Source organism: Sus scrofa, chromosome 13 (genome assembly GCF_054392235.1).
Source record: "Sus scrofa isolate SSC_HxYL_T2T_F1_AM1 chromosome 13, Sscrofa_HxYL_maternal_Yorkshire_Landrace_v2.0, whole genome shotgun sequence".
Classification (NCBI taxonomy): Eukaryota; Metazoa; Chordata; class Mammalia; order Artiodactyla; family Suidae; genus Sus; species Sus scrofa.
This window is the reverse complement of record NC_139395.1, coordinates 86,390,439-86,416,645: the sequence shown is the minus strand read 5'-3', so window position 1 is coordinate 86,416,645 and position 26,207 is coordinate 86,390,439. Positions and strand designations below refer to the sequence as shown.

General features: G+C 46.3%; 1 protein-coding gene across 3 annotated transcripts; it reads left to right on the top strand.

Moving 5' to 3' along the window:
• The first annotated feature begins 3,720 nt into the window (after positions 1-3,720).
• On the top strand, positions 3,721-24,684 carry ISY1 (ISY1 spliceosome associated protein). 3 transcript variants are annotated; one of them, XM_021069414.2, is made up of 11 exons: positions 3,721-3,812; positions 5,980-6,002; positions 6,873-6,924; positions 7,912-7,977; positions 8,831-8,873; positions 14,036-14,148; positions 15,880-15,997; positions 19,210-19,332; positions 22,422-22,540; positions 23,612-23,698; positions 24,023-24,684. In XM_021069414.2, the coding sequence occupies exons 1-11, from the start codon at positions 3,810-3,812 to the stop codon at positions 24,128-24,130; spliced, it is 855 nt and encodes a 284-aa protein (XP_020925073.1). In that variant the 5' UTR covers positions 3,721-3,809; the 3' UTR covers positions 24,131-24,684. The 3 variants fall into 3 exon arrangements, with proteins under 3 accessions (XP_020925073.1, XP_084845778.1, XP_084845779.1); XM_084989652.1 differs by having other exon boundaries at positions 15,880-16,227; positions 17,561-19,332; XM_084989653.1 differs by having other exon boundaries at positions 15,880-17,290; positions 17,554-19,332.
• Positions 24,685-26,207: the final 1,523 nt, after the last annotated feature.

Genomic DNA, 26,207 nt, shown 5'->3' with positions numbered 1-26,207 from the left:
GAGGCTGCTTTCCTTCTGGAGGCTCTAGGGGAAATTCCTTGCCTTTTTTCAGCTTCTAGAGGCCACCTACATTCCTCGGCCATATCTCCCCAACCTCTGCTTCCACAGTCAGCTCCAATTCTTTTTTTTTTTTTTTTGTCTTTTTATGGCCCCACCAGCAACATAAGGAAGTTCCCAGGCTAGGGGTCAAATCTGAGCTGTAGCCCCTGGCCTACACCACAGCCACAGTAGTGCCAGATCCAAGCCTCGTCTTTGACCTACACCACAGCTCATGACAAAGCTGGATCCTTAACCCACTGAGCAAGGCCAGGGATCAAACCTGTGTCCTCATGGATACTAGTCAGATTCATTTCCAGTGAGCCATGATGGGAACTCCTTACCTCCAATTCTGACTCATGGCCTCCTTACAAGGATCCTTGTGATGACACTGGGGCCATTGGGTAATTGAGGACAACTTTCCCACCCCAAGTCCCTTAATTACACCTGCAAAGTTCCTTTTGCCATGTAAGGTATTCATAGGTTTAGGGGGCTGGGATGTAGACATCCCTAGGGAGGCATTTTTTTCTTTTGCACCTGCTCTTTTTTAGTGACAGTATCTGAGGCCCTTACCTGGGTGCTGGGGGACATACACTCGAGTGTTAGGCCAAAGTACTCCCTCTGTTATTACTTGTGTAAGACAGAGCTGGCAAAGGTCTTTTTAATATTAGGAGGCTTTATATATATATATATATATATATATATTCAGGGCCACATCCGAGAGGTATGGAGGTTCCCAGGCTAGGGGTTCAATCGGAGCTGTAGCCTCCAGCAAAGCCGCAACAATGTCAGATCCGAGCCATGTCTGCAACCTACACCACAGCTCATGGCAATGCTGGATCCTTAACCCACTAAGCGAGGCCAGGGATTGAACCTGTGTCCTCATGGGTGCTAGTCAGATTCCTTTCCGCTGAGCCACGACGGGAACTCTAGGGGTTTTTTTGGTGTGTTGTCCACACACAATTAAATGTGTTTTATTCTACCCTGCTTACAACATGGACTAGTCTAACATTAGGATTTTTCACTTGTGTTGACAGTTACTGTGCAGGAGTGTGGGTGTTATCCCAAATCAGGATTTTCATGTGAGATTTTCCGGTTTTTATACCATAACATAAGTCAAAGCAGCACATAGGCCAAATTCATTCTGCCGGCTAGAAGTTTACAGCTGAGGATAGATAAGATAAATAGATATGTGAATGCTACTAGGATGTGAGTACAGTCTTATTACTACAAAAGTGCTGTTAAAATTTACGGGGCAGCTAGGAACAGTGTAAGTTAGGGCTGCTGGCACAAAAGGCAGTGCAGCCCAGTAGTCCCTGCTCTTACTTGTTCAACCATCAAATCTTACATGCAGCCTATGTCAGGGCTGGATGTCAGGGTGGAGATTAAAAAAAAAAGGTAAGATTACTGTAAGGGGAAGGCCTGTACAACTTGAACCCAGGGATTTAAAAGCTACATGAGCTTTTACAAGTCCTGCAAAGCCCCTTAGCCTGGCCCAGGCGACTGGACACAGGAATTAGGTTAGGCCACATCCTAGACCTGGTTATAGAGCATGTGGGTTTTCAGAACAATTCAGAACTTTACATACATCTGTTTTGAGCAATTCTTTTTCTTTTTATGGCCATACCTTTGGCATATGAAACTTCCCAGGCCAGGGGCCAAGTTGCAGCTGCAGGCCGACATCACAGCCACAGCAACACTGGAGTTGAGCTGCATCTGCAACCTACGCTGCAGCTTGTGGCAATGCCAAATTCTTAACCCCCTGCGTGAGGACAAGGATGGAATCTGCATCCTCACAGAGACTATATCAGGTCCTTAACCCACTGAGCACAATGGGAACTCCTTGAACAATTTTTATATGTACTGTCTCCTTTAAAACCACATCTCCATAAGGCAAAAGTGCCAATTTCATGGATGAGAAAATATGCCAATTTCACAGCAGGGTAAAAATGAGAGGTCAAAAATATTGTCTAAAGCTATAGGAGCTAATAAGGGGTGGAATGAGGTTGTGAATCCAGGCTGGCTGAACTGTCTCAAATGACAGGTAGTCTTGGAGTTCTCGTAGTGGTGCAGTGGAAATGAATCTGACTAGGAGCCATGAGGTTGTGGGTTTGATCCCAGGCCTCACTCAGTGGGTTGAGGATCCCACGTTGCGGTGAGCTGTGGTGTAGATCGCAGACACGGCTCGAATCCTGAGTTGCTGTGGCTCTGGCATAGGCTGGCGGCTACAGCTCTGATTTGACCCCTAGACTGGGAACTTCTTTTGTGGAGGGTGTGGCCCTAAAAAGACAAAAAACAGCAGCAGGATGAGCAGAGGAAGGACTTTAGCAGACTGGCAAGATAAATGGATCAGCATGCTGTTTCAAGTACCAGGAAGTCAGACTCTCACTGATTTCAACACTAAAGGGAATTTACTGGTTTACACAACTGAAGATTGAGTAGTGGGCTCCAGGTAAAGCCTGAAATCTTTCAGCAACTCAATGACTTCCAAGTACTAAGGACTGTCTGCCCTTGGAGTCTGAAAGTGGCTGTCAGCTAGGGAAGGACCATCCAAATGATCACAATACTTCATTTCTGAGTTCAAGGTGGCTGTTCCCATAGTCACCAGAGAAGGAACGTGGGTACTTTGCATGGTACCGCCTAAGCGACACACATTCCTTTCATTCAATTCCCACTGGCCATTATTTATTAGCAGACTCATATCTAGCTGCTGCGGAGGTGCGACGGCCATAGCCCCTCCTAAACGTTCACGGAGAATACTGGTCATAGTTCAGGCCTGACCCTGGTGCCCATTCCCAGTACGTGTCCGTCCTGCCTGATGTGGTGCTTCCTGACTGCGGCCGGTGTGCCAGTGGCAGAAGTAACCGCGGCGAAGCACCGTGCTTGCAAAGGGCCAGCCGCTGTAAGTGGCTGAAGTAGCCACCAGCCCTCGCCTGAATTCCACACCACAGTTCACTGCAACACTGACACCCTGTGGGAGGAGCCAGCAGAACCATCCGGATCGTGGCCTCTCCCCTGCCTTCCCGGTCCTTGACTAAGGACCTTCCGATCCCAGCAATGTGCCCAGCACACACCTACCGACTTCCCCTCTGCGGGCAGTGATACACCACCTCTCTCATCAGCCTCCTCCAGTAAGTGCGTTTTTCTTCCTTGGACCTTACATTTCTATTTTAAAAGAAAGTGACCTCAAGCACTGGTCCAGCTCTGACCCCGCGATTCCAGGAGAAAATCTCAGAAAAAGCATAGGCCCCACGTAAATGCCAGAGAGGCGGGCAGGAGTTGACGAGGCCCGCACACGGTGTGTCTGTTCTTTCAGAATCAGACAGGGTCCGCGGGACGCGTAACTACTGCGGCGTTCGAAAGCCCGCACCTCCTTAGACGCAAATGCAGAGCGAGATCCGAAGTTGCAGCAGTTACTGCTAGAAATCTCGCGTTTTATCGCGAGAGCAAAGCCAGTGGACCAGCCATGTCAGTCACATTGCGCAAGCGCAGTTCTGCCAACGTCCTTTTTTTTTTGTACGTGCGCTTTGGTGCGCCGTCCAAACGCCATGGTGAGGCTGTCTAGGGGAATGCGCGTTCATTTCCTCCCCCTCCCCAGGCCAATTCTCCGTTTTGCTTCCGGTCGCTCACTTCCGGTCCTTTCCATTTTTCCGTCCGATAGAGAAACTGGTGGTGCTTTCAACTAAAGTCCGGTTCCTGTTAGCCGCGCGTCGGGAGGTGAATCTACGTGGGTTGGGGCCGCTGGGCCCAAGGGCGGCGCTCTCTCTCGCATCATGGTGAGTAGGGTTGGGAGTAAGGGGAGAGAGCGGTAGGCCGTGAGGGTGCCCGGCCTGGGGCTCTCCGGCGGCCCGCCTGCGTCCTCCAGCTCCGCGGCTGTGACGCGGCGAGTCCCTTCCCGTCTCGTCTTCGCTCACAAGTTGGGGGAAACTGGACCTCGGCAACCGCCCTGTCGTCCGCAGCCGGTGTGGAGCGCTGTAGTTACTCATCGGGAAAACCGAGGCTGGGCAGGCGCCAGGCCGGCCCCACGCCGTTTGCTGTGTGTCTCCCCCGACTGGATAGACACTCCCAGAGCACAGGGTCTTTCACCGTAGCTTAGTTAACGTCTCACTCGGTGCCTTGGCGCGTCGTCTGCGCCCAGGAACGGAAAGAGTGCTGCATAGTGTCGTTGCAGGAGGTTGTGAATCCTTAGGGCAAAAGCAGCCCTTTCTGTTCCCCAGGCTTTGGACGATATGTCCCGTACTGCTGCTTCCTGCTGGCCGGCTCAGCCTCGAGCTTCGTTTCTGAACTCTGACAAGCCTGGGGCATTCCCGCTCTCCTTTCCCTAGCCCGGGAGAAGGATCCCTGGGCCTGGATGTTTCTGGCTTCAGGAGTGGTTGGGTATTTTCTGTAACTGCCCTCATCACACCTTCACATTTGCGGTTGTACAAGCCCTCATCACATCATACATTGTTTTGAGGTGGAAGTTCCTATGAGTTCCCGTAAAAGCAAGAACCATGACCAAAATTCTAGTACCCAGCATGCTGTTTTTTAAGCATGGAGTCATTGTGGAGAAACACTGAATTAAATACTTAGAATGTGTAGGCTTTGATGAATTTGGTAGAGGACAGCCTCAGCCTTCAAGATGATGGCTTCTCCTGGGACAGCCTCTCAGTTTTATCCCTTAGTAGATATGTGTTCACTTTTATATATAAGCATTTGCCAAATTTGTTTCTCTGTCCCGTGAAAAAGAGGGTCAGAAAGATTTAAATCGATCTCACTTTTGCTGAGCATCTACAAACTGCATGCCGGGGAGTTCTCATTGTGATGCAGTGGAAGCAAATCCGACTAGTATCTGTGAGGATTTGGGTTCAATCCCTGGCCTTACTCAGTGGATCTGGGATTCGGCATTGCCATGAACTGTGGTGCAGGTCACAGACCTCGCTTTGGATCCTGAGTTGCTGTGGCATAGGCTGGCAGCTGCAGCTCCATTTAAAAATAAACTGCATGCCAGATGTCTTCAGTTACTTATTAAATCATCATGACAGCTCTGTGAGGTAAGAGGTATGGTCCCTGCTATAAAGATGGGGAAACTGAGGCTTACAGAGGCAGTTTCTCAGGGATGGTTAAGTGGAAGAGCCAGGAGTAAAACTCAAGTCCTTGACTCAGCAAGTCCACCTTCTACTTAAAATACAACCGAGAAAACATATGCCCCTGCCTGACAATGTGTTTCAAGGATAATTGACTTGACATTGGTGAAGCGGTATTTACATAATACTCACTTTTATTTTTATTTTATTTTATTTTGTTTTGCTTTTTAGGGCCGTACCTCTGGCATATGGAGGTTCCCAGGGTAGGGGTCAAATCGGAGCTACAATTGCCAGTCTACGCCACAGCCACAGCAACACAGGATCCAACCCATGTCTGTGACCTACACCACACCTCGTGGCAACAAGGGGTCCTCAACCTGAAACGAGGCCAGGGATCGAACCCAAAGCCTCATGGTTCCTAGTTGGATTCGTTTCCGTTACACCACTACGGGAACTCCTAAATCTCCCTTTTAAAAGCCAGTCTTTCCTTCACAAATTCCACTGGCAGGGGACAGACATGTGATTCTGGGTGGAAAGTGCATGATAGGTGTGAACCCAGACAGAGAGGAAGAAGGAAAAAAGGTGTCATGGGAGAATTGTCTGGGATGGTGATGACACAGGTGAATTCTGAAGGATGAGTAGAAGTTAGCTAGAGCCAAGGGGGTGGGGACAGTGGAGGAGTAAAGATTTTAGGTAGAGGGGGCAGCCTCAGCAGGACTTGGACGTCTTGATTTTTGCTCTTGTTACTGTACTAGTTCACATGTTCTGCTTGTGACTTATCTAAAGTAGTGTCCTTGTGAAACGTATATAAAAAGGAAATGAAAAAAAAAAGCTCTTTCAAACATGGGCATTTTTCTTCCCTCCTCTCTCCTTTTAGGCCCGAAACGCGGAAAAGGCCATGTAAGTGTCAACTTGATTTTGTCTGTGAATTTTATGCGGCTTAATTAATTACCACCACAGAGCCCTTTTTTCCTATGGTCTTTTGGTATATGTTCCTTTTTCTACAGATGTTGCAGTAGTATTCATATATTTGCCCATTCATTTTCCCTATAGTGTTTTCTTTTTTTTTTTTGGCTGTGCTCTTGGCATGCAGTTCCCAGGTCAGAGACTGACTCCTTCCTACAGCAGTAACCTGAGCCACAGCAATGACAAAGCTGAGTCTTTAATTACTAGGTCACCAGGGAACTCCCCCGTAGTATTTACTTTTTTGAGGCCGCACCTGTGGCATATGGAAGTTCCCAGGCCAGGGATCGAATCCAAGCTGCAGCTTTGACCTATGCCACAGCTGTGTCAAAAGTAGGTGCTTGACCCACCGTGCCACAGTGGGAACTCCACCCCATAGTGCTTTGACAGCTCCTGGAACTTAAACTGGATGAACATTTGCTCACCTGGGTGGTGCAGGGGCTTTAAGAGTGCCAGCTGCAACACTCCGTAGTATTAGTCTTTCAACACCTGAATGTGTTGGTCACCACAGTGGTCTGATAGGTTGTTTCCCACAGTTCTTATGATACAGTGTAGGTAAATAGACACTTGGGTATTCAGAAACCCAAATCCTTATAGACCTGACTCTTAGGAGCATGGAAACCCATAACTTCTCTGTGGTTTCTCAATTAAAATATATATATATATATATATACAAACACACATACATACACACACACACACTCTGAGTAACATTCTGTATGGTGATGAGCAGATTTAACCATCCAGGAACTTTGGGATAAGAAATCTGTGAGCAGGATCTAACAGAGTCTTCTCTATTCCCGGTAGGACGGCCTTGGCAAGATTTCGCCAAGCTCAGCTGGAAGAGGGAAAAGTAAAGGTCAGTTTAAATCTTCCTCATGACTTTGAAAGCGTCAAGGACAAGTGTGGTAAAACTCCCTCGTGTGCAGACTTCAGACTCCACATCTTCTTGTATCTTGTGTGTGTTTCCCTGTACCTTAGGAGCTTGTCCACTAGAGTCCCAGGTGTGGCTGTGTTGGGGCAATGTGATGGTCTAGCTGCTTGTACTGCTCTCTCCAATGTCATGTGTTGACTGGGTTTCTGTATTGTCTCAGCCCTGTCTAACATTGAATAGTAGGAAGTGGGTGTGCGGTGGGGAGCAGCACTAAGTTGGGACCAGTAAGTGACCCCAACTCACGAAGACTCAGCCAGGTTGGGGTGACATGTACCATTCTTTGAATAGTCCCCCTTTCTCTTTAAAATATACATATGCCTGCACACAGACCTGTATGCACATGCACGGACACATGCACATGCACACATATTTGTATGTTCTAAACACTGCTAGCTGTCATTTCTTAAGCTGGTATAAATATGCCCTGAAATGGATATCACCTAGTGTGTGTACTTAGCTGTCTTTCTGTAACAGTTGACCCTGAACAACATGGGTTTCAGCTGTGTGGGTCCATTTATACATGGATATTTGTCAGTAGTAAGTATGACAGTGTAACATGGTTTGTGGTTGGTGCATGCAGAGGAACCTTGAATACTGAGGGCTGATTGTAAGAGATATACTTGGATTAACCCACCCACTGCTCAAGGGGAGGTGTTTTAGATTTTAAGTCATTTCCAGCAGCTCCCTGTACCAGATACCATGCAATAAATGTTTGTGTCTGCCGAGTGTTTCCTAAGCAGAGATTTCAGAATGGGGTTTAAGGTGTGATGAAGTTCATCTGGAACTGAAACTTCAAGTGTCTTTAGACTGTTAGACATTTTAGGCTTCAGGCCTGAATCAGTTGTGAATGTTGCAAGAAGCTTGTAATTTCATACATTTCAATTGCAGCATATGTATTTTGCTTTCCCTTAGGAGCGAAGACCCTTCCTCGCCTCAGAGTGTACTGAGCTGCCCAAAGCTGAGAAGTGGAGACGACAGGTACTTTGTGGGTAAACCTGATCTTCATAGAAGTCAAAAGTCTCTGTTTGCTTTTTATTATCTGTATGATTCTTAAACCAGGAATCTAGGAATTTTTAAATTTTTTTATTGAAGCATGATTTATTTACAGTGTATTCATTTCAGGAGAGCATTCAGTTACACATACACATAAATATATATGTATTTTTTTCAGATTCTTTTCCCTTGTAGGTTGTTACAAAATATTTCCCTGTACTATACCGGAGGTCCTTGTTGACTTTTTTTTTTTTGGTCTTTTTGCCATTTCTTGGGCCGCTCCAGCGGCATATGGAGTTTCCCAGGCTAGGGGTCGAATCGGAGCTGTAGCCACCAGCCTACACCAGAGCCACAGCAACTCGGGATCCAAGCCGCGTCTTTGACCTACACCACAGCTCACGGCAATGCCAGATCCCAAACCCCCTGAGGAAAGCCAGGGGTCGAACGCGCAACCTCATGGTTCCTAGTCAGATTCGTTAACCACTGAGCCACAACGGGAACTCCAATCTATTTTAAAGAATTTTTAATTAGTGGAGTTTCTATCATGGCACAATGGAAACAAATCTGACTAGGAGCCATGAGGTTGTGGGTTCGATCCCTGGCCTCGATCAGCGGGTCAAGGATCTGGCATTGCTGTGGCTATGGTGTGGGCCGGCAGCTGTAGCTCCAATTGGACCTCTAGCTTGGGAACCTCCCTATGCTGTGGGCGTGTCCTTAAAAAGACCAAAAAAAAAAAAAAAAAAAGATTTTTTAATTAGTAATTTTGAATTATAGTTTTCTTATGCTTTCAGACATATTCAAAAGTCATACAAATTTATTGCCTTTATTTTTTTCACAGATCATTGGAGAGATCTCTAAAAAAGTGGCTCAAATTCAGAATGGTAAGCTAGCCTTCTCTTTAAAGTGCTTGATTTTCAAATCCACAATTAGATTTGGGGACTTCAACCTCCTCTCTTGATAATCATGAGAACGAGTAGATAGAAAATCATGAAGGACATAGAATTGAACAGTACCATCAGTACTATTAATTTGACTTAGTTGACATTTATAAGACCACTCTAGCAAAAAAAGACCACAGTAGCTCCAATTTGACCCCTAGCCTGGGAACCTCCATATCCCGTGGGTGCAGCCCTAAAAAAGACAACAACAACAACAACAAAAAAAAGTATGGTATGCAGCTAAAACACTGCTTAGATGTAAATTTCTAGCATTAAAAGAATAGAAAATAAGTCTCAAATCAGTGATCTAAGCTTTTACGTAATAAACTAAAAAGGAAGAGCAAATTAAATCCAAAGTAAACAGAAGCAAGGAAGTAAAAAGAGTAGAAGTCAATTAAATTGAATACAAAAAATGAATAGAAAAAATAAATCATAAACTGATTCTTTAAAAAGATCAGTAAAATTGATAAACGTACAGTCATACTGATCAAGAATAAAAGAAGACACAGATTAGTAACATTAAGAATGATATTGGGGAGTTCCCGTTGTGGCGGAGCAGAAATGAATCTGGCTAGTATCTATGAGGATGCGGGTTCAATCCCGGGCCTCACTCAGTGGGTCAAGGATCCGGCCTTGCCATGAACTGAACTGTGGTGTAGATCAAAGACATGGCTTGGATTTGGCATGGCTGTGGTGTAGGCCGGCAGATGTAGCTCTGATTTAACCCTTAGCCTGGGAACGTCCATATGAGCATGTCCAAAGAGAATGAAATTGGGAACATCGCTGCAGATTCTTTAGCCCTTAAGAGGATAAAGGAATATTACACACAATTTTAGGCCCTTAACAACTTAGATCAAATGGGCCACTCTTTGAAAGACACATACTGCCAAAGCTCACTTAAGAGAAGTGGTGTTTGGTTTGGTTTGGTTTTTGCTTTTTAGGGCTGCACCTGTGGCATACGTAAGTTCCCAGGCTAGGGGTTGAATCGAAGCTGCACTGCTGGCCTTTGCCACAGCCACATCATCTGCAACCTACACCACAGCTCATGGCAGTGTCAGATCCTTAACCCACTGAGCGAGACCAGGGATCAAACCCACATCCTCCCAGATGCTAGTTGGATTCGTAACCCCCTGAGCCACAGTGGGAGCCCCCAAGAGAAGTAGTTCTTAACCACCGTCACTTTTGCCCCCAGCGACACTTGCCCCTGTCTGGAGGTGCTGCTGACATCTATGGGGGGAGGCCCGAGATGCTGCTAAGCATTCTCAGAAGAGTTTTCTGACCCAGAGCTTTAGTTGTGCTGCTGTTCAAGAAGAAATAGATAACCTGAATGAACCTTTATTTACAAAAGAAATTGAATTCATAGTTAAGCCTTCTAACAAAGAAGATTCTAGGCCCAGATGGCTTCACTGGTCAGTAACCAGACATAAAGAATATCACTTCTACACAGTTTCTTCCAGAAGGCTGAAGAATGAACACTTGTAATTTATTTCAAAATACTTTTTTTTTTCTTTTTTCTTTTTGTCTACGCTCTTGGCATGTTGGAATTCCCAGGCCAGGGCTCAAATCTGTGCCACATCAGTGACCTGAGCTACAGCAGTGACAACACCAGGTCCTTAACTGCTAGGCCACCAGGAAATTCTCTATAAATTTTGGTATGTGTTAACTTGATACTAAAATCAGAAAAACATTGCAAGAAAACTACAGACTATATTCCTTAATGAGTATAGGCATAAAAATCTCAAAAGGACATTAGCAAATCAAGGAGTTTCCATCATGGCACAGTGGAAACAAATCCGATTAGGCACCATGAGTTTGCAGGTTCTATCCCTTGCCTCGCTCAGTGGGTTAAGCATCTGGCATTGCCATGAGCTGTGGTATAGGTCACAGATGTAGCTCAGATCCTGCTTTGCTGTGGTCGTGGCCTAGGCCGGCAGCTCTAGCTCCAATGTGGGCTACCCCTAGCCTGGAAACCTGCACATGCCACAGGTATGACCCTCAAAAGAAAAAAAAAAAAATTGCAAATCAAATCCAGCAATTTATAAGAAGGATAATATATCACAACCAGTTAGGATTTATCCTGGGAATGCATGGGTGATTCAGCATTCAAAAATTAATATAATTCACTATATCATTATTCTAAAGAAGAAAAACTATATCGTCTCAGTAGATAAAGTATTTGACAAAATTTATCATTCATTCATAAAAACTCTCAGCTAACTGGGAATAAAGGGGAGCTTTTTTCCCTGATAAAGCACTTCTACCAAGAACACAGCCCAGCATCATACTTAATGCTGAAAGATTACCTGCTTTTCTCCTAAGATCAGGAACAAGGTGGAGATACCCATTTTCATGTCTTCAATATTGTACTGGAATTTGGAGTTCCCTTCGTGGTGCAGTGGTTAATGAATCTGACTAGGAACCATGAGGTTGCAGGTTCAATCCCTGGCCTTGCTCAGTGAGTTAAGGATCTGGCATTGCCGTGAGCTGTGGTGTAGGTCACAGACGAGGCTCGGATCCCTCATTGCTGTGGCTCTGGCATAGGCCGGTGGCTATAGCTCCAATTAGACCCCTAGCCTGGGAACCTCCACATGCCGTGGGTGCAGCCCTAGAAAGGGCAAAAAGACCAAAAAAAAAAAAAAGTACTGGAATTTCTAACTAGTGCAGTAAAGCAAAAAAGAAATAAAAGCTGCAAAGATTGGAAAGGAAGAAAAGCATGACGTAATTTTCTTTTTTTTTTTTTTAAGGGTTGTACCCATGACATAGAGGTTCCCAGGCTAGGGACTGAATCTGAGCTACAGCTGCTGACCCATACCACAGCCACAGCAATGCAGGATCTGAGCTGCATCTGTGACCTATACCACAGCTCACAGGAATGCCAGATCCTTAGCCCACCGAGCAAAGCTAGGAATTGAATCTGAGTCCTCATGGATTCTAGTTGGGCTGTTACTGCTGAGCCATGATGGGAACTGCTGTTTCTAAAATTTAAATGGAAAGGCAAAGGAACTAGAATAGCCAAAACTTTTTTTTTTTTTTTTTTTTGGTCTCTTTAAGTGCCGCATCTATGGCATATAGTTCCTAGGCTAGGGATTTGGAACTGTAGCTGCCAACCTGCGCCACAGTCACAGCAACACCAGATCCAAGCTGTGTCTGCGACCTACACCACAGCTCACAAGCAACACCAGATCTTTTAATCTACTGAGCCAGGGATTAACCTGCATCTTCAGGGATACTAGTTGGGTTCGTTTCCGCTGAGCCACAGTGAGAACTCCAAGCCAAAAAAGTTTTGAAAGAGAACAAAATAGTAGTTTTCATAACACCTAATTTCAAGATTTAATGTAAAGCTAAAAGTATTCAAGATAATGTGGTATTGGTGAAAAATAGACACACAGACCAATGGATAGAATAAGTCTAGAGATAAGGGCACACAGTTGTGGCCACCTGACTAGGCATAGGTACAGAGGCAGTGCACTGGAGAAGGGGGGAGCTCTCCCTTATGAAAGCTGCGCAATGCTCACTTCAGCATGTCAGGATTCATTAACCATCCTCCCTCCTCTGGTGGAACGTCCTAGCTGCTCCGGGCTCTTGGCCGCCAAAGACCTCAGCAAACTCCCCTGTGCTAATCCCTTTAAATTAGTCCCTTAAGGAGTTCCCACCGTGGATCAGTGGTTAAGAAATCGGATCAGGAACCATGAGTTGCAGGTTCGATCCCTAGCCTTGCTCAGTAGGTTCAAGATCCAGTGTTGCCGTGAGCTGTGGTGTAGGTCGCAGACGCGGCTTGGATCCCACATTGCTGTGGCTCTGGCATAGGCCTGTGGCTACAACTCCGATTCGACCCCTAGCCTGGGAACCTTCATATGCCGTAGGAGCAGCCCTCAAAAGGCAAAAAGACAAAAAAAAAAAAAAAAAAAAAGCAAATTAGTCCCAAGATGTGTATGTACGTATGTATGACTGGGTCACTTTGCTGTAGAGCAGAAATTGACACAACACTGTAAATCAACTATACATTAATTTTAAAAAAATGAAAAAGAGAAACAATAATGAATTTGAGTTACTAGATCTTAACACATTGAAAGGAAGAAAATCAATTAATCAGTCAATTCATTTCTAAGGCTTAATTCTTAGGCGATCATCTTTATCAAAAGGTGTTCCTATGTACAGGAGCGCTTATGCTGCCCTCCCTGCATCTTTGCTGGCCTTGGATGCTGAGTGCCGCCATCTCAGATTTTGCAGTTTTAGTGGTGGTGTAAAGTAGAACTGCAAGGTTGCTTTAGTTTGTATTTTTTTTGGTTTCTGGTGAGGATGAATTTTTTTTTGGCAATCAGATGGAATTTTTTATTTTTCTTTGCAAATACTCCCCCCCCCCTTTTTTTTGAAATTTTTTTCTAAGGTTTTTTTTCCCCTTCAGAGCTGCTGGGAACCGTTGTTCATCATTCTTGACCTTTCGTGATTTTGGTGTGGATGGTTTTTCTCATAATTTGCAAGGGTATTTTTTGTGTTGTGCACCTTTGTAGGTGTCCCCCCCCCCTTTTAGGGCTGCACTCACAGCATATGGAGGTCCAGGCTAGGAGTTGAATTGAAGCTATAGCCGCTGGCCTACACCATAGCTACAGCAACACCAGATCTGAGCCGTGTCTGCGACCTACACCACAGCTCACAGCAATGTCGGATCCTTAACCCACTGAGCAAGGCCAGGGATTGAACCTGCGTTCTCATGGATACCAGTCAGATTCATTTCTGCTGAGCCATGAGAACTCCACCTTTGTAGGTGTTGATAATCACCTTTTTTTTTTTTTTTTTTTTTTTTAAGGCTGCATCTGAGGCATATGAAAGTTCCCAGGCCAGGAGTCAAACTGGAGCTGCAGCTGAGGCCTGCAGCACAGCCACAGCAGCACCAGATCTGAGCTGTGTCTGTGACCTATGCTGCAGCTCACAGCAATGCAGATCCTTAACCCACCGAGTGAGGCCAGGGATTAAACCCACATCCTCATGGATACTAGTCAGGTTCTTAACTCCCTGAGTGACAATGAGGAACTTCGATTTTCACTTCTAAGCGTATGACATTAAATGGTATTTTCAGGAAATGATAGGATGTTTTTGTTTTCTAGCTGGTTTAGGTGAATTCCGAATTCGTGACCTGAATGATGAAATTAACAAGCTGCTAAGAGAGAAAGGACACTGGGAGGTCCGGATCAAGGAGCTGGGTGGTCCTGATTATGGAGTAAGTAAGCTGCCACCCCCATGGCCTTTGGGTTGAGCTGAGGAGCCTTCTGCAGGTAGAGTGGGTCCTTTCTCACTTTGCATCCCAGCGGGCCTGCCCAGGGAGGCACTTGAGAAATGAAAGACTGAAAGCGCCTGTTACACGTGGACAGGAAACATGAAGGCACAGGCCCAGTGGTGCTTGAGGCTCCACAGCACAGGCCTCAGAAAGTTTACTGGCCAGATGTTCCAGGGTAAGCTGCTCAGTCTTTCTGGGCCTCTTGTTTGAAATGACCTTGACCCCTCACATTCTTCTCTAAATTCCTTGAGAATTGAAACAACTGTTGTCAGCTTCTTTACTTGAGGGGGCCTTGGGGACACTCCCATTCTTTTTTTTTTCTTTAGATTCTTTAAATGCAAAATTCTAGAACAGTGACTGTCAAGTCTTTAGGACCATGACCCATTATAAAACACTCAAACACAGAGTCACTGTATCACAAACCAGTACACACAAATATGTGCTAAAAATACTTGGAATGTGTTGATACACTTGGATAGTTTCTATTCTGTTTTATTTTAATTTTTTAAAGATTGATGATTGTGACCCCTTAATGGATTTCATGACCCACCAAGTGGGTCTCACCTTTGAAAGATGCTGCCCCAGGGCCTACTACATTTCCCCATTTGTGAAGAGATCTACCTCTGGTCATTTGACCCAGTAGCATCTAGTCAGTGGACTATAAAATGTTCTGTAACAACTATATTCGGTTTTTCTCCATGTTGGTTTTGTCACCTCTATGACAGTCTGTGACAAAACCATAATTCTCGCCTGAGTGCCTGGCATAAAATTGAGGTCATTGTTCCTTCTGTTGCAGAAGGAAAGGCACTCCTATTCCTTGAGCACTTGTTCTCTTCTAGGCACTGGGCTAGGACCTCTCTCATCTCACATCTTCAGTAGCTCTTGGTGGTGATTTTGCTTCCTGTCAGATGCTGTAAGTCATGCAGGAGTTTATTGGCCCTCCTGGAAGCGTTATAAAACTAACATGTAAGATATTCTCAAGTTTCGCCTTCCAGAATCAACATTAACATTTTTATGTATTTCCTTCTAGAATCTTTTTTTGTTTGTTTTTTGGGTTTTTTTTTTTTTTTTCTTTCTTTCTTTCTTTTTTTTTTTTTTTTTTTTGCTGTGTCTGGAGCATGTGGAAGTTCCTGGGCCAGGATTCAAACCAGTGCCACAGCAGTGACCCATCGGGTTTTTTTTGTTTGTTTTTTTTTGTTGTTTTTTTTGTCTTTTTATGGCTGCACCCATGGCATATGGAGGTTCCCAGGCTAGGGGTCCAATTGGAGCTGTAGCCGCCAGCCTACACCACAGCCACAGCAACACAGGATCTGAGCCCCATCTGCAATCTACACCAAGCTCATAGCAATGCCAGATCCTTAACTCACTGAGCGAGGCCAGGGATCAAACCCATGTCCTTATGGATACTAGTTGGGTTTGTTAACTGCTTAGCCATGATGGGAACTCCTGGACCATCTTTTTTAAGCTATAGAATATAGTCCAGCCATGAATATGCTATAATTTACTTAAATCATTCTCTATTAGGTCTTTAGGTTGATTTTTAAGAGATAAAGTATTTTTCATGTACATTTGTTTTTTTCCACCTTTAGTGTTATTATCTTAAAATGTATTTGCAAATATGGAAATAGTGGGTTTAAGGATCAGATCCATTTTCTCTTTTTCCTTCCCAATAAGAAAGTTGGCCCTAAAATGCTGGATCATGAAGGGAAAGAAGTCCCAGGAAATCGAGGTTACAAGTACTTTGGAGCAGCGAAAGATTTGCCTGGTGTCAGAGAACTGTTTGAGAAGGAACGTAAGTAGCTGGTATTGGTGAGGGTCTTAGCCAGGAGTGCATGGTGGTGGTTGTCACAGCAGACATGCCATGAGCTGGCCACTTCTCTTGTAACATTTCTTGGACACCCAATAGCCCCATAGTATCATAGGATTATTGTTCACAGATTTTATAGAGAAACTTTATTTTTATTTTTTTTTGTCTTTTTGCCTTTTCTAGGGCCGCTTCCCGTGGCATATGGAGGTTCCCAGGCTAGGGGTTGAATCAGAGCTATAGCCACCGGCCTACGCCAGAGCCACAGCAACGTGAGATCCGAGCCACATCTGTACCCTACACCACAGCTCACAGCAACGCCGGATCCTTAACCCACTGAGCAAGGCCAGGGATCGAACCCACAACCTCATGGTTCCTAGTCAGATTCATTAACCACTGTGCCATGATGAGAACTCTGAGAAACTTTAAATAAGCACCAGGAATCACAGTCACAAGCCCAAGGCATGCATTGGGGTGGGAGTGAACCCAGAGTTGACTGGTGCCAACTCCACACTCTGCACACCCATTTCAGTCTGACTGAGGGGTTGCTTGGTTTGTAGTTCCCACATTTATTGGGGCTGCTCTCAAGTTCATTGGATCAGGTCTGTGTTGCAGCTACTCGTTTAGCTGGAAAACCAAACGAGGAACAAATGTAAGGTGGGCCGAAGCCCAGTTTGTACAAGTAGGGGAAAGTGGACCCAAGCCAGGCACCCTCGCTGCCCCTGCCTTCACCCTGGGCCAGGGGCTTCACGGGGCCTCAGCCTCCCGACGTGCAGTCGGAGGCTGCTGGTCTAGAATTTCATGTATTTTAATTTGACTTTTTGCAAAGCAGCCTAACATCTTATAGGAGTGTGAAGAGCTGAGAGGAGGATAGCAGTGTTCCTCAGGCTGTTGCCGTCTGGTCTTTCCTTCCACTTTTCCTGTTTGTTTAAAAATAGGGTTCCGCCTCCATTGAGCCCTGCTTATTCTTAAATTCATTATGCCTAACTGATCTTGTGTGCGTCATTAACATAGCTTAAAATAATTCGGAGTTTAAATACCATGCCATTCATTACGAAAGCAATATAATTTTATTACAGAGAAGTAAAATACAGAAAATCAGAAGAAACACCCACATTTTCACAACTTACAGATGATGATTGTTGACATGTTGGGGTGTCTTCCTTTCCTCTTTTTTAAGACCCTAAATGAGGTTGTGCTGTATATATTTCTTTTTTTCCCTGCACTTACATTGTTTCTAAATTTAATTTATTCCAGTCATAGTTTTTTTTTAATAAGAAAGTACCCATTAGTCTTAACTCTTGTGTTTTAAATAGTAGCATAGTCCTCTTGACCCCTCTACCAGTGCCCTGCTTGTGATGAACTGTCACCATTACAACCCATTTGTAATGTTCCCTTCCAGGCCTTTTCCGTTCATTCCCATGTCTAGTTCATCAACTAAATTATGTATCATTATATATAAACTGACTCAACCCAGTTCACTTTAGGCAGAAAAGCCTAATTTTTTTTTTGCTTTTTAGGGCCACACTCATGGCATATGGAAGTTCCCAGGCTAGGGGTCAAATTGGAACTAAGCCGCTGCCCTCCGCCACAGTCACAGCAACGCCAGATCCTTAACCCACTGAGCGAGGCCGGGGATCAAAACAACATCCTCATGTCAGGGATTAAACCCACAAGCAGATGCAGCTTATACCATAGCTGCAGCAATGCTAGATTCTCAACCTGTGCCACAGGGGAACTTCCTCCATGTTGCAATTTTAACTTCCATTCTGTGAGCTTTTTTGTTTGTCTTGCTCCCCACTTAGGGTGGCAAGTTGTCCATCGTGGACTTCCATTTTGGGCTGTTTCAGTAACAGATTTTTTTCCCCAAGCAGTTGAAGCAGAATCCCAGAATTGAGCCTGGTTGACTTTGGCTCGGAACTCCATCCTATGAGCAGAAGGAATGTGTGCGATTTTCTGAGGCTGCCTCGTTTCAGTCCCATCCTGAGTGGTGTAGCTCCCTTGGGGACCACCCCTCAGGGTGGTGTGGAGTGGACAGCATTCTCATTACCACATGGGGTGATGGGAGGAGCCTCCTGAAACAGGCTTTCCCCCATCTGCTGAAATCTTCTCACAGTCCTCAGATCTCTGCATGCATGTGAAGCTTGGAAGAGTGTTATGGATTAACCATACTTTGTGTCACTTCCTCCTTTGGCTGACTTTGTTTATTTCTAGGTTTTCATAATTTTGAAATTTTTGCTGTGTGGTGCTTGAAACAATGTATTATTTTTATTTTTTATTTCCCTGATTATTAATGAAATTGATAATTCAATTACTAATTGAAATTTTCATATGTATAAATTTTTTCTTCTTAAATTATTAGCTTTTGTTCTGCAACCAATCTATTGAGTTGTCATTTCTCTTGAGTTTCAAGAATTACTGAATATTGTAAAGAGTAATTATTAGTCTGAAAGTATTTTCTTTACAGCCGCATCTGCAGTATATGTAAGTTCCTGGGCTAGGGGTTGAATCAGAACTGCAGCTGAAGGTTTATGTCACAGCCATGGTAACACCAGCTCCAAGCCGCATCTGTGACCTACACCACAGCTCACAGCAATGCCCAATCCTTAAACCACTGAGCGAGGCCAGGGATTGAACCTGCATCTTCACAGACACTAGGTAGGGTTCTGAACCTGGTGAACCACAATGAGAACTCTGTAAAGTATTTTCTTCAGGACTTTCTCATTTATCTTTTTTGCTTGTAGTTTTTTTGTTTGTTTGTTTTATCTATATTCTTAATATTTTTTCATGAAACATAGCAGTTTCCCGAAACTGCCAGAGCAGCCTGTGGAACAGCACCCCCAGGTCTGCAGGAGGCCCCATTCATGTCTTTTGGTTCACGGACCTGAGGTGTTCATGTTCTCACTACAGTATGAATAACTCTGACTCACATCATCTATCCAACAGCCTTTGCCAGCTTTCCTGTTTGTTTTTTTTTAATTAGGATCAATTCCTTCAAAATGAACTAATGGGGTCAAAGATTTTAACACTGTTTTGAAAAGGGTGGTACCACATATAGAATCCCATTACTAGTCTAGAGAAGCACCTCCTTGTGATATTTTCACAACCACACCTGCTGTGTGCCTGTGTGACACTGAATTGGGGGAAGGTAGAGTGTGGTTGTGGCTGGGAATTCAGCTAATTGGTGCCCTTTCTTTTAGCTCTTCCTCCTCCAAGAAAGACACGTGCTGAGCTCATGAAGGCCATTGATTTTGAATATTACGGTTACCTAGATGAAGACGATGGTGTTATTGTGCCTTTGGAACAAGAATATGAAAAGAAACGTAGGTCTACATGCATTTCATTTCATTACAGGTGGCATCTGGTTTCTTTTCTCTCCTTTGAAGACAGGTTTTTATTTATTTATTTATTTATTTATTTATTTATTTTTGCTTTTTAGGGCTGCCCCTGCAGCATAGGGGGTTCCCAGGCTAGGGGTGGAATCGGAGTTATGGCTTCCGGCCTACACCACAGCCACAGCAACGTGGTATCTGAGCCTCGTCTGCCATCTGCACCGTGACTCATGGCAACGCCAGATCCTTGACCCACCGAGTGAGGCCAGGGATCAAACCCGTAACCTCATGGTTCCTAGTCATTTCCACTGTCCCACGATGGGAACTCCTATTTATTTTTTAATTCTTCATTAGGGCTTTAAAAGTGTACAGTATAGGTGTACAATATAGTGACTCACAATTTTTTTTTTTTTTTTTTTTTGCTTTTTAGGACCACATTCATGGCTTTGAAAGTGTACAATATAGGTGTACAATATAGCGACTCAAAATTTTTTTTTTTTTTTTTTTTTTGCTTTTTAGGGGCGCACTCATGGCACATGGAAGTTCCCAGACTAGGGGTTGAATCAGCGCTACAGCTGCCAGCCTCTGCCACAGCCACAGCAACAAAGGATCCAAGCCTCATCTGTGACCTACACTGCAGCTCATAGCAACTCCAGATCCTTGACCCACCAAGTGAGGCCAGGGATCGAACCTGTATCCTCATGGATCCTAGTTGATTTTGTTACTGCTGAACTTTGATGGGAACTCCATGATTCATGATTTTTAAAAGTTATGTTCTCCATTTATAGTTAATAGATAAGTCATATAGTATTTGTCTTTGTCTAGCTGGCTCATTCCGTTTTGCGTAATGTCCTCCAAGTTCATCCATATTGCTCCAAATGGCAAAATTTCACTCTTTTTTATGGTCGAGTAGTAAATCCATTGTGTGTATATGTGTTTGTTTAAATATACACCTATACACACGTACATACTACATCCTTATCCATTCATCTGTTGATGGACGTTTTTATTGCTTCCGTATCTTAGCTATTGTAAATAATGCTACAGTGAACTTAGGGCGTGCATATATCTTTTCAAATTAATGTTTTTGTATTCTTTGGAAAAATACCAGGAGTGGAATTGCTGGGTCATATGATCTGTTTTTAGGTGGTTTTGTTTTTTGTTTGTTTGTTTTGTCTTTTTGGGGCCACACCCATGGCATAAAATGGAGGTTCCCAAGCTAGGGTGTGAATCAGAGCTGTAGCTGAGGGCCTATGCCACCGCCATAGCAATGCAGTATCCGAGTTGCATCTGCGACCTGCACCACAGCTCATGGCAACACTGGGGTGAGGCCAGGGATCACATGTGTGTCCTCATGGATACTAGTTGGATTTATTAACTGCTGAGTCATGATGGGGAATTCCTATTTTTAGTTTTTTGAGAAACTTCCCTCCTGTTTTTCACAGTGGCTGCATCAATTTCCATTCCCAGCAACAGTATACAAGGTTCCCCTTTTCTTGACATTCTCACCCAATTTTGTTATTTGTGTTCTATTTGATAATAGCCATTCTGACATGTGTGAGGTGATCTTATTGTGGTTTTGATTTTTATTTCCCCAATGATTAGTGATGTTGAGCATTTTTTCAGTGCTTATTGGCCATCTTCATTACCTCTTTGGAAAATGTCTATTCTGTTCTTCTACCTTTTTTTTTTTTTTTTTAATTTTTCAGCTGCACCCTTGCACCCTTGGCATATGGAAGGAATGGGCCGGGGTGGAGTCTGAGCTGCAGCTGTGACCTACACCATAGCTGCAGCAAAGCTGGATACTTAACCCATTGTGCCATATCAGGAACTCCTCTTCTGCCCATTTTTTAATTGGTAGTTTGAGCTATATGAGCTGTTTATAGATGTTGGACTGGATATTGACCCATGGTCACAATTTTTGTTTTGTTTTTGCTTTTTAGGGCTGTACCTGTGGCATGTGGAAGTTCCCAGGTTAGGGGTCAAATTGGAGCTGCAGCTGCTGGCCTTCACCACAGCCACAGCAACGCAGGACTTGAGCCATATCTGTGACCTACACTGAAGCTTGTGGCAATGCCTGATCCTTAACCCACTGAGTGAGGCCAGGGATCAAACTCACATCCTCAGGGATATTAGTCGGGTTCCCTACCACTGAGCCACAGCGGGAACTCCCTGAAAACGTGTTTTTAAATAGTGCTTTGTGCCAGAAAGGAGTTTCCTTGTTTTGGCCTTTAGTGTATGTGGTCTGATAGTGAACTAACTGGTGTCCCTGAGGCAGGCAGGGTCATGCTGGGATGGAAGCAGTAGTGGGGGAAATAGAGGCTCAGCATTGGACCTAGTCCCTGTCCACCAGGAGTCCCCTGTCTAGAGTCCTCCTCAGACCAGCCTGCCTCCACCCCCTTTTTTCTTTTGCAGCTGAACTCCAGCATATGGAAGTTCCTGAGCCAGGGATTGAATCGGAGCTACAGTTGCCACCTGTGCCATAGCTGTGGCAATGCTGAATCCTTAAAACACTGTTCCAGGCCAGCGGCTTACTCTGCCTAAGCAGAGACAAGGCCGGATCCTTAACCAGCTGTGCCACTGCAGGAACTCCCCGGTCTGCCTTGAAATCGTGAAATGCCCACTCAGGCAGCCTTAGATCTGCTACGTGGCTAATGGGCCATCAGTGTAGGGCAGGGCGATTGTCCCAGCAGCACGTTCAGCCTTTCACCGACACTCTAGAAGCTCGGTGACAAGGCCGTGAAGGGTCAGTTGGTACTTGTCCCTGAGTGCTGCACTGAGCAGGCACTGATCAGGGACAGGAAGCAAGAGGTCAGGAGTCGGAGCTCTTGGCCAATATGCTATCCACGGGTTCCATTTCCACTGGGCCTGGCAGGAAGCCACTTGGAGTCATGCATGGAGAGGATCTGGTTGTGTCCCCTAAAAGCTGCCCTGCAGCTGCTGTGAGACTGCACTGCCCTCAGGTGGGGTTCCTACCACCTAGACCCTTTGCAGAGGGGTTGTGTTGGCTTTGGCCTGCATGCTGTTTAAAGCTTTCTTAGAAGCCAGAGTATGTAACACCTCTGCTCCCTTGTCTGCAGTCAGAGCCGAACTAGTGGAAAAGTGGAAAGCAGAGAGAGAGGCCCGGCTGGCAAGAGGAGAAAAGGAGGAGGAGGAAGAGGAAGAGGAGGTCAACATCTATGCTGTTCCAGAGGAGGAGGTATGCATGGAGAGCTCAGCCTTGGGTGCTCACTGCCTTCTTTGTGCCGTTGGGGAGCGGGTAGGAGGAATCTTGGCACCCAGATTCTGCTCTGCTCCTTTCTCCTTCCTCCCCTGGACCTTGGGGATGAAGGTCACCTCCTGGGATCATAGGGAGGGTTCCAGAGAGGAACGGCTGGGCCAGCCCCTTGTACCTGGGCTTCACACCAGGATGGCTTACTGGCCTCTCAGAGAGAGGCCCTCCTGAACTGGCTGGAGATGGAGTTACATAATACATAATATATATACATTCCTTTTCTCACATTATCCTCCATCATGTTCCATGTCCAGCACAAGTGACTAGATATAGTTCCCTGTGCTGTACAGCAGGATCTCATTTCCTATCCACTCTAAATTGAATCGTTTGAATTTACTAACCCCAAATGTCCAGTCCATTCCACTCCTTCTCCACCCACTTTGGCAACCACAAGTCTGTTCTCCAAGTCCATGAGTTTGTTTCTTTACTATAGATGGGCTCATTTGTCTGTATATTAGATTGTAGGTATAAGTGATCTTATATGGTATTTGTCTTTTTCTTTCTGACTTCACTTAGTATGAGAGTCTCTGGTTCCATCCATGTTGCTGCAAATGGCATTCTTTTGTTCTTTTTTTATGACCGAGTAGTATTCCGTTGTGTATATATACCACATCTTCTTAATCTGTTCATCTGTCAGTGGACATTTAGGTTGTTTCCATGTCTTGGCTATTGTGAATAGTTCTGCAGTGAACATAGTGGTGCATGTATCTTCTTCAATAAAAGATAGATGACTAAGAGTAGGATTGCTGGGTCATATTATAGTCCTGTATTTAGTTTTCTGAGGTACCTCCATACTATTTTCCATAGTGGTTGTACCAATTTACACTCCCATCAACAGTGGAGGAGGGTTCCCTTTTCTCTACACCCTCTCCAGCATTGTTGTTTGTTCATTGTTGATTCTTAAAACAGTGCAGGATGGTGAGAGTAGCGCATCTTCTAGTAGTGCCAGCCTTTCATTAATGATGTGCCCCGTGGCTCCTCTTCCTCTTTTTGCAGTCCGATGAGGAAGGCAGCCAGGAGAAAGGAGGGGAGGACGGGCAGCAGAAGTTCATCGCCCACGTCCCGGTGCCATCACAGCAGGAGGTAGGTCCAGGCTACGAGCTGCCTGTCCTCGTACGGGCCCCGGAGCGTTCAGTGCTCTTCTTAGTCCTTCCTCGTCGTTAGGGTGGCCCTGGCTTCTGGCCGTACAGCACTGGTCATTGGGCTGAGAACAGGGCATGGAGTCCACAAGAGGCAGGCTCTCACCTGCTGTTCCCATGCTTCCAGTGGGAGAGAGGGAATCTCATCACTGCCCGGGGTGTTGGGCTCCTGGGTGGATGCCCTTCTGGCTGGCCTGGGGTTGAGTGGCGGGGTGGTGAGGGCCTGACTGGGAGCGTTGCCTGAACCCCTGGCTCTTTTTGTCCACAGATCGAGGAGGCGCTTGTGCGGAGGAAGAAGATGGAACTCCTCCAGAAGTACGCCAGCGAGACCCTACAGGCCCAGAGCGAAGAGGCCAAAAGACTGCTGGGGTACTAGGCCCGAGCTTGGCTGTCCAAAGGGCTGTGATGTGCTGGGGGTCTTGGTTCCTCCAGCCTATGTTAACCTTTGGCAGGTGGCACCGGAGGCTTCCTTTTGCATCTCGCCTCCTTTGTCCCTTTCCGATAACTGCCCCATGCCCCTGGTGGGCTTTCTGTGGGCTGAAGGCATCCACATTGCCTCCTTCCAGTGTTTTGCAAGTGTGCGAACCCACTTATTTCTATCTTGGGTGTGTAAGACAGCCTACTCCCTGGCGGCCTGTGAGTGTCTCAGTAGCCACCTACTGCTATTTGTTGGGGGAATGATCATTTAGTGTCCACTACTGAAAAATGCAGCTTTTCCTAAAAAGGCATATTTGTGATTCCTGTTGAAGAATGAGCAGCTGTGTGAGCCCTGAACCCACATCCCATATGTCACAGCTGGCAGGTTGCCTCTGGGCTCCCTCTGCTGGCCTTGCTTCCTGCCCAGGTGGTGGGAACTTGAGTTTGCTACTTCTGTTTAGGACTGGTCCTGCAGAGAGCTTTTTTATTAAAGGTTTTTGTATTAAAGGGAAACCTCCATGTCTGAGGTCTGTTCCCTGGGTGGCCTGTCCTGAAGCCACGGCTGCACTGGGATGTGAAGTTCATAGTCCCCACAGGGGATGGGGGTCCGGAAACTTGCAATTGGGTGTGGGAGGGCTGGGACCAGTCTCAGCCCACCTGGGACCTGAGGAGGTGGCAGGGCCCCTGTACTCACAGCTGCACATCAGGGCTGCAGCACTGGCTTGTGGGATATGCACCACAGATGCCCAGGAGTCCAAAGCCACCATCCCTGCTGAGTCTCCTTCCCGGTGCGGAGAACCCCCAGCAGAGGCCGCAGCTCTGGGCGGGGTGCATGGGCAGCTCCCCAGGCTCAGAAGGGAGGGGTCCTGGGTTTGTCTGGGGCAGGGCCCCTAATGTCCTGGCTTCTGTGAGGAAGGGCTGGAGGGGCCCCTTGGCCGAGCTGCTGGGCAATTGTGTGTGCAGGGAGCCGGGCAGGGTCAAGGCTTGACCTTGGGGAGCCCTGGGGGCCAGGCAGGGTTGGACTCAGCCTGGGAACCCAGCACCCAGAGAGGGGCTCAGGAGTGAACTCAGTGGGGACTCTGGGCAGGACCTCTGGGCCCCGGCCTTGGCATCCCGTCTCAGAGTCCAGGAGTGGGCCTGGTGCCCTCTGAGTTTACTCAGGTCTGGGCAGTCCCCTGGGGTGGGCAGAGGCAAGGGAGGGACAGCCTCGCCCGGGTCCGAGCTCCTGGGGTCGTGGGAGCCTGGCTCAGACTGGCCTGGGGATGGGCTTTTCTTCCAAGGTCTCCTCGCCTTCAGGGAGAGCAGGCCATTCATACAGCAGGACTTTCTCGTCCCTGCAAAGATGGTGGCAGGTGCCTGGAGAGCAGCCCATCTGGAACATCCAGGCTCCAGGACTTCCTGACTCTGGCAGTGGAGCCCAGCAGGCTTCTCCCCACGGGGCCCAAGTCAGAAACAGGAGCCCCTGCCCCAGCCCTTAAGTTTATAGACACCCCCTGCACTGCCTCCCTGATCCCCACCCCCCGCCACACCCTGAGGCCTCAAGGGGCTTCCTGAGAAGGGAGGTAGGCAGTACTGGAGTCAGTGTCCCGCATCAGAGGAAGCCAGGCTCTGAGAGAGAAGCAGTTTCCTGAGAACACACAGGTGTCCCTGGCAGAGATGGGCCCAACCCAAGGCTCCTTCCTGCTGCAGGTGCTGGCTGTTTGCCTGGGGCCCAGATGGACATCTCTGCAGGGCTCCCACCCGGGGCCTAGAACAACAGGGAGTGACTTGGCTGGTGTGGCCACTTGTAGAGATGCCATCACTATGGCCCAAGTCATGCTCAGAGGCACCAGAACCAGTCTCAGGAAACTTTGATGAAATCTGTTTCATGGTTTAAATTTGCTTTGGCTCTGCCTGCAGTTTCCAAAATGGCAACTCTGCTTACAGATGTGTCCATAGACTTTCTACCCCACGGGCCCTGCTGTGAGTCTAGAACAGCCATCTTCTCTTGTGCCTTAATACTCAGCACACAAGCCCCATCCGGGCCTCATAGTGCC

What these genes read in the sequence shown, in the direction of transcription:
- ISY1 (XM_021069414.2), top strand. An exon ending in CTGAGAAGTGGAGACGACAG is followed by an intron (nt 7,978 to 8,830) that starts GTACTTTGTGGG and finishes TTTTTTTCACAG; the next exon opens with ATCATTGGAGAGATCTCTAA. An exon ending in ATGCTGTTCCAGAGGAGGAG is followed by an intron (nt 22,541 to 23,611) that starts GTATGCATGGAG and finishes CTCTTTTTGCAG; the next exon opens with TCCGATGAGGAAGGCAGCCA.